This window comes from Cajanus cajan, chromosome 3, assembly GCF_000230855.2.
Source record: "Cajanus cajan strain Asha chromosome 3, NIPB_CcT2T_4, whole genome shotgun sequence".
Classification (NCBI taxonomy): domain Eukaryota; kingdom Viridiplantae; phylum Streptophyta; class Magnoliopsida; order Fabales; family Fabaceae; genus Cajanus; species Cajanus cajan.
The window spans coordinates 67595327-67603685 of NC_138519.1; the positions used below are offsets into that span (position 1 = coordinate 67595327).

Here is an 8359-nt window from a genome sequence, read left to right on the forward strand (position 1 = left end):
TTGTTTTAAAAAAAATAAAGAGTATTATTAATAAAGTAAAAAAATATGGTTAATATCATAAAAAATTAATTAATATTTGAATAGTATAATTAAAAACTTTAAATATTTAATAAAATAATTATCAAAATAATTACATTTAATCTATATATTATAATCTTAATTATTTTGACCCTTCAAAAAATTTTAGTCAAGCTCCGTCACTAGGGATGGCAATGGGGCTCCATGGGGGCAAGTAATAGTAAATCCGTCCCCAACCCCCTGAATGAAAATGGACCCCATAACCATCCCATATCCGCGCGAGTATCCATTAAGCGGGTATTCATGAATTTCTTGAATACCCATAGATATCCATGAATATTTATAAATTTTTTAAAAAATTTAAAAAATATATTACAAATAATTTTAAGTTTATATTTAATGTCATTGAAATATTAAAAATAAAAATTTAATATTAATTTTGAACTTGTATTTAACGTTAATTTTGTTGAAATAATAATAAAAATGCAAGATAATCAATAACTTAAAATATATCAATCTCACACAAGTAAGTGAAAGTGTCATATCACAAAACTATAATACTTCAATCTCATAATTTCAAACTTTAGTAAACAACTTAAAATACATAAATCTTATTGCTCCAATCAAAGCTAGAAAATTAATCAAAAACATAATTCTATAGATAGTTTTAGGGTTATGTGATACAATGATAATTAGGATATTTAAGAAATATTATTAAACGGGTATCCGCGGATATTGATATCATCATACCCGCCCCTGCCCTGTTTATAAACGGGTAAAAAATTATTCATCTCTATTATCCGCAGGTATCCAATTAGCCTATTCATTTATTATTCATAACGAATTTTACCTACAGATACTTGCGAGTGCAAGTATTTTTGTCATCCTTATCCATCACTACTCTCAATAAATACATTACTTTTAATGTAATATAATAGATTTTTTTTTTTTGAAAAGTTAAATTAAAAATAATAATAAATGTTACAACTTTTGAAATTTTTGCTTGAAAGCTAAAGTTACAGTTATGTTGGGAGAAAGAAAGCAATATATAGCAATATATTAATTAGCCAATTCAAGCAAAACCCAACCTTAACTAGATTGGTTTTGTTCGGGTTTCTTACAAAGGAAAATAAAAAGAAAAAAAAAATCAACTAACACTAATATGTCATTGTATAGTCATTCCTGTGAACACGCAATGTAGGTAAAACTTGATTAAGAATGATAATAAAGTGAAAGGTACGAATTTTAATATATTTGTTCTGTTTTGAACTTTTGATACTCTATAATCTTTCTTTTTATATCTATATCTTATACGTATGAAATTTGTATCCATCTTTAAAATTGTCTAATATCGAGTATATTTATACTCGTGTCATAAATTAATTAAATAATTTTTTTTATGAAAAAAATAGAATTTCAACATAAAATAGTTATAAAATTATATTAATTAAGTTTTATTTGATATAAATTTAAAATATAGCAAAAATTGCATAAATGTTAAATAAATTTTAAAAAATTAAAGTGAATACGAAACAGTAAGTATATACCCATCTTTGTCCCCATACCCGATAAATAAATCAAGTATTACTCTTATTTGTGGATTCAAGCATTATCCAGAAATACAAATTTACTTGTCATTTCTATACTTGATGAATCAATCCACTAACTGACCTATTTTTTTGTAATTTGGATACTCTCCTACAATATTTTCTCTCCAACCATATCCAACAACATTAATAACCATTAGATATATATAATGGCTCAAATTTAATCTTATAAAAATCATTTAAAAAGTTACATTAATTATAAGATTAAATTTAAATCATTAAATATATTCAATGGTTATTAATGTTGTTAGAAAGAGGCTGGAGAGATAATAATACGAGAGAGAATCCAAATTCATTTTTTTGTAGGTATAGTTGGATAAATAAACTCACCAATTTGTCCAATTCAGGGAATTCCACCTGCCAACCTATTTTTTTGTTTCATGCTCATAAGAGATAAATTTAAAGTAAATTTATATTAAATTAATATTTTATTTTATAGTTTAATTTTTTTAGATAATTATTCTCATTTTACATAAAATAGAAGTATATTATTTTAATCACATATTTTTTACTAGTATATTTTTAAGTAATGTCTATTTTAATAGAAACATATATATTACTTTGACTATTTGCATGCAAAATATAACTTCAAATCAATTTTACAAATAATAATAAAATTATATATTGAGAATGTATATTTAAATATTTTAATTGAAACTTTTTTTTAAAAAAATTTAAACAAATTAAAGATAGATCAATTTCTCAACCAATTTTAATTAATCCACCAACTTATCAATGAACCAACTCATTATTAAGGAAGTGGATTACATTTCTCAATTCATTTTCTTTAATGAGCTAATCTACCCCACTCCGGTTCTTTGATAAATCAATCCACTACCCCACTTTAGATAGATTCATCCACTTTTTAACCCCTAATTTTAAAATAGATCACAATCAGCCCAATTATATCCTAATCTAATATACAAATCTCTATTCAACTCCAATACTTGGTACTGACTTTTTTTTTACAAGATACTTGGGACTAATTAAGTTATACGAATCATTAAATTTTAAATTAATATTTTAGTTTGTACAGTGTATATGATAAATTTTCATTTTTACAATTAAAATTTTTAAAAATAAATAATAATCTTTAATATTTAAATTATATCATAATTCAAATTTTGATAATAAATATATATAGTTTCTAACCAATAAATGTGTTACATTACACCTTGAGTGCAAGTTCTCAATAATAAATATCAAAATCACGTATAGAGCATTGCCTGGTCCATCAACGAAATTGCATTTCAATGATCACCACAATAAAATAATCAGAGTTCTCTGTAAAATATAAAAGGTTTGACAAAATTGTTGGCTAAAAATATCATCATGTAACTATACCAATCCTTATCCCCTTATTTCATCTTTGCTCCACTCCGAATACTTTTAGTAACAATGGGTTCAAGTCTGAACCTTTTACCTTATGTATATGCTGCGACAATACGGTTGTTTTCCTCGCCTTTATATGAGAGCCTGAAAATAGAGGGTATGGTGTTATGATATGCTCATTTGAACTAAACGATTAATTATTCAACCATCAAGATCAACATAGCAAAGGATTTGAATAGTTTGTACTTTGTATAAAGTCTATTGCTGATATTGCACACAACAAAAGAAAAAAGAATAAAAATAAAAAAAGAATCAGCATTTGTGACACAACATAACCAAAAAATGGAAAACTTAGATTGTTTACACGTGAGGCCCAGGATGGTGGCCATGCACATGTGGCATTCATGGTAAATGATACGGCTACACATTCATTACTTTTATCTGTTTAGCTGAGGTATGTAGACATACCGGTGTGTTATTGGAACATCTTGCTATATGCTTTTTTCTCTTGATCACGCCTATCAGCTATCTGCAACGAACATATTAAGCAAGATTCCAACAACTATATAATGCTTGTTCAATTTAGATAGCTATGCTCACCTTCTTCCTAGCAGCAGCAAGTTCCTTCTTAATTCCAGCTGAAAATAGCAAGATATCAAGTAAGCTACAGCAAAATTTGGATTAGTGAAGTTGCAGAACTGCATTATAAGGTTTAGTGAAAATGGCCATACATAACCAAAGTGTGACATGGTTGGTAAATAATCTTGTCCCTTAAACATGTAGATAAGGGCTCAATTCTTGATTGATGTGCGTAGAAAAATATTTATTAGGAGAAGTCAACCAGTTAAATAGATCTCGATACTTCTAGATATTAGTTCTTAGCTTTTAGTTAGGAGATACATTGGTTTACCAAAAAAAATGGCCATATACCAACGCATTATTATCAGTTCTTTGCAAAACAACCCTATGTATATTTTATTTTCCCATTTTCTTCCTCTAAATTCACCCTCTTCTCATCATCCGGAAATTAATTCAGGTTAAACTTGTATCATTAAAAAGGTTAACCCATCTTTCAAACAAAAAAATATGAAACTGATTCTCAATAATATATCAATAAATGGTGCATCAATAACCTAACTTTAATAATATTCAAATATATCCCAGCAATAAGAGCACGGAATAATACATGACAAAGGCCTTACCCAAAACTGTAGGCAGTTGTGACAGGGGGGAGCCACGGCTCCCCCAAACTTTTCAAAATTCTTTTATATATATATATTATATTTGTATATTATCATATTATTAATTGTAATAAAATTAAAAAAATTGAATAAAGAAAATTAAATTTTTTATTATTTTTATAATTAGTAAAAACTTTAATTTATATAAAAAAAATTAATTTGGCACCTCCAAATTTCTTATTCAAGTTCCGCCACTGACTGTAGGTTCATAACTTACCATCATTTGGCTCCAAGGTCAATGCCTTCTTAAAACTTTCAACCGCAGCATCAATGTCATGGAGTGCTATATATGCCTGATAAATTGGAAGCAAAATAGTAACCAGAGTAAAAACTAAAAAGCAGGATGCATTAAATACCAGCGACAGAAAGACTGACAAAATAAACAGTAGCAAAAGCTCCTAACAGGTGACAGAAAGCTCTTCAATTCCAATACCAACCTGTCCTTGGCGGAACAAAGCTTTAGCATTGTTGTCTCCCTCACGCATTGCAAATTCTGTATCCAATAATGCTCCTTTAAGGTCCCCTAACTTCAATTTACAAGCCTTGAAATAATGACATAACACAAACAATTAGGTTGGAGACAGAAAGAAAATTCAGTTAATAATGAAGATTGACAACAGAACTCAAAAGAATATAATAGTATACTACATAATAAAGGTAATATAAATGCACTTTAAAGTTCTCTGCAGCAGTGAACAACATAGTAGTAACTTCCAACTTACAGAGCTGTTTGTAAAGATCTGAGACTTTGTTTTTCTCAAACCTGAACTTTTCTCTGCAAAAATTAAGGCATACACACATTATTATGATCATAGTAGGTGAAGTGCAGCTGTGGCATAACCACTGAATTGCACAATTAAATGAAATACATAGTGGCCAAAGGAAGCATACCTTCATCAATGCCTTCCTTCTCCCAACAAATATCCAGGTAGCGTAAAGCCTTCCTATACTTCCTTAGAGCCATTTTGTAGTCTTGTTTCTGTCAATTTTTTTTTTTTTTTTAATTTTCTTACTACTAAGATTACAGGAGAAGGGGACCACTACCACAAAAATAAGCACTAAACAACTATTAACAGGTAGAACATAAGTATTTCATTCATATATCAGAAAAATCAGTAACTCCTTTCTAAGCATGAAATAATACATAAGAATATAATCTGAGATGGACCATAGGAAAGCACCAATACCTTGTAATGCTCATTGCCAAAAGTTTTGATTGAGTCAACAGATTTCATCCACCACTCAAGTTCATTAGGGCTCTCATCAAGGTCTGCTGGCCAATCCGGATAGGTGTCACCATCTTTGAAAAAGTTAGAAATCCCATCATCTTCTCCTTCAGGAATTTCTCCACAATCCACAATTTTAACATCAAGAGTGGGACGATCATCCTCTCCAGTCACAACATGCTCAATTGATCGGACCACTCCCATTCCTTTAACTACTTTCCCAAACACAACATGCTTACCATCTAGATGAGAAGTTCGGGTAGTAGTGATAAAAAACTGAGATCCATTTGTATTAGGACCAGAGTTTGCCATTGATAGCATCCCTTTCCTTTCATGCTTGAACTCAAAATTTTCATCTTCAAACTTAGGTCCATATATAGATTCTCCTCCAGTACCATCTCCAGCAGATATATCACCTCCTTGAATCATAAAGCCTTTAATAACACGGTGAAAGCAAGACCCCTGAAAATACAACAGAACATAACATGAATTCAATAGTTGAACTCTGAGCTAAAATCACAGATTTACATTTTGGAGCAGCAGCACAGTGATAAACAAGCAATTAATTTTTAACAGTGAAAGTAAAGCAAAACTGAGTTGCTTCTGATGTTCTATTATTTTATGTGGTTTTTTGTTGCCCACCCCGCAACCAAACACGCTCTTAATTTTTAGGAGACAACATCTTAAGGAAGAAGCATTATAAGTTGGTACTTGCATTGCACTGTGAACAGATTCCGTGTCTATTTTCTATATCGCATGAAATCGAATAATGAAGTTAATAATAAGAGAAATTGCTTTGTCCTTTTGTTTTATTATAAGCAAGATTTATATCTTATACTGCCTTTACCAAAATCCCTCATAAATAAGCAAAGAGATGAGAACTATTTATCACCATATCCTAAATTCTTAATATATATTATATGAAGCGCAATTCAGGAAGCACGCTTCACGTGAAAATTTTCAATCAGTTGATGATATGCTGAATTGTCTTCGGCACCAAATCTAACAGATTCAGACCTGCCTGCCAAAGTATAGTTCAACAGAGCGAACTAGGCAATAGATGTCGGAGTAACATCCTTCCCAATTCATGCATATTTTAGAGAAAAATCTTCGAATAACAAACTAAGAACAGACACCAAAAGAATAACAAATCACTTGTTTAAGTTTTATATTTAATCAAGATTAATAAAGAACAAATTCTCTATGGTATGACATGAATTACTAAAATTTAAAAGTATTATATCTTCCGATATCTGTTATCATCTTTTTTCTTTCCCTTCTGCAATGCTGATAAATAAATTAGAATTCTAAGTTAACTATCATATTTCATATCATTTTGGAAAAAAAAAATCTGGAATACCAGGAGGTTGGCATATCTCTGGGATATTGTATAAGCAATTGTTGTTTATTATACAACAAGTTGAGGAATATTATCCAATAGAAATAATATTTGAAGTTCCACAAACCGCCGGCGAGGAAAAAACAAAAGCTTTAGATTGAAAAAACAGTAACAACCTTAACACTGATCATGTAAAAGAATCCTTTTCCAGGAATACAAGGTATCAACAATCCAAAGAATAAAGGGCATAACAGTCTTTTCAAAACTCTTGGTACAAAAGTAAGGAAATAAAAAAAGCACCCACAAGTTCGACCTTTGGATTACTGCAAAGACAAGATCTTAGAGCGGCTAAAATTCTCAAATTTATCGAGACACGACAATGAAAAGAGGATTGTATGAAACAAAACCAATGCTCCAAATCGAAATATCAAGTTTTGAACGCACATAGTACAACCCGTTACATTCAGTATCAAAAAAATATCAACCCTTTCATTCAAATCGCATATGGCTCAGAATTGATGAACTTGGGCCGAAATCATTTCACAAAGAAAGGCCAAAAAATCAGTCTTTTAGAGGCGATGAAAGAGAATTTAATAGATATAGAAAATGGGTGTGTGAATAAGAAAAAAAGGAGAGGACCTTGAAATGGAGGGGCACCCCAGTATTTGGACCAATGCCTTTCTCACCAGTGCATAGAGCTCTGAAATTCTCAGCAGTTTTGGGAACCACATCATCGAAAAGCTCCACCACTATCCTTCCTTCAAGCTCTTCCCCTATGCCAATGTCCAAGAAGCACCTTCCTCTCCCCATCTCCCTCTCGCTCTCGCTCTCTCTCTGTCTCTCTCTCTCTCAATCTCAATCTCTGTGTGTGCGATGTGATTTCACTCTCTGGAGTTTTCTCGGGTTGAAGTAGAATCCAATACAAGACCTTCTAGACTCTTCTTCCCTGAGGTCACTCTTCAAAGTTCAATCGGTAACAAACGTTCAGAGAGTGAAAAATAAGGGGGGAAATAATGACGGGGGAAATTAATAGAAGTAAATAATAATTGAAAAAAATAAAACGTGTTTTGGAGTCAGAAGGACCCTCACCCGTTCCCTGCTATGCTATGGCGTTTAGTTTACCTTTCTTTCATTTTAGAGTCTCTCAACCTTTCTGTGTCACTGCCGCCTTCAACTTTCAAACGCCTCCAAATTTATTAACTTTACTTCCCTCTCTGTGTACCAAGGTAAGGTGTTTGCATTGTTTTCTCAGCTCACCACCTGGGTTGCCAAATTTAGATAGATGTATGTGGGGTCGGTTAAGGGTAATTTTCAACAACAATCGTTGGTTTCCTTTTTTTTTTTTTTTTTTTTTCTCAATAGAATATACAAGTTTTACTATAGTTTTAAATTTTTAGTCTTTAGTTTTTTTTTTAAAAAAAGTTTATGTTCAGTATGGAAGACTAGTGATTATGTAAGTTCAAAACAGTGTAATATTTATGTATGTGTACTTTAACCTTATGAATGAGTTTATGATAATAATGGGTTGATATATGGTAAAATGTATATACGTTTATATTTGTGTGTTAGAATATTGGAGATTTATAGTATAATTTT

General features: G+C 30.6%; 1 protein-coding gene across 4 annotated transcripts; it reads right to left on the reverse strand.

The window, feature by feature from the left end:
• Positions 1-2847: 2847 nt before the first annotated feature.
• On the reverse strand, positions 2848-8017 carry SQN (peptidyl-prolyl cis-trans isomerase / cyclophilin-40 (CYP40) / rotamase). Of its 4 annotated transcripts, none has more exons than XM_020357225.3 (10): positions 7886-8017; positions 7403-7720; positions 5386-5886; positions 5090-5177; positions 4921-4973; positions 4636-4740; positions 4416-4491; positions 3558-3595; positions 3426-3486; positions 2848-3101 (listed from the first exon to the last, which is right to left on the reverse strand). In XM_020357225.3, exons 2-9 carry the CDS (start codon positions 7571-7573, stop codon positions 3433-3435), a joined length of 1086 nt encoding a protein of 361 aa, XP_020212814.1. In that variant the 5' UTR covers positions 7574-7720; positions 7886-8017; the 3' UTR covers positions 2848-3101; positions 3426-3432. The 4 variants fall into 4 exon arrangements, with proteins under 4 accessions (XP_020212814.1, XP_020212806.1, XP_020212823.1 ...); XM_020357217.3 differs by having other exon boundaries at positions 7853-8012; XM_020357234.3 differs by having other exon boundaries at positions 7403-7709; positions 7853-8006.
• Between the last annotated feature and the right edge of the window lie 342 nt (positions 8018-8359).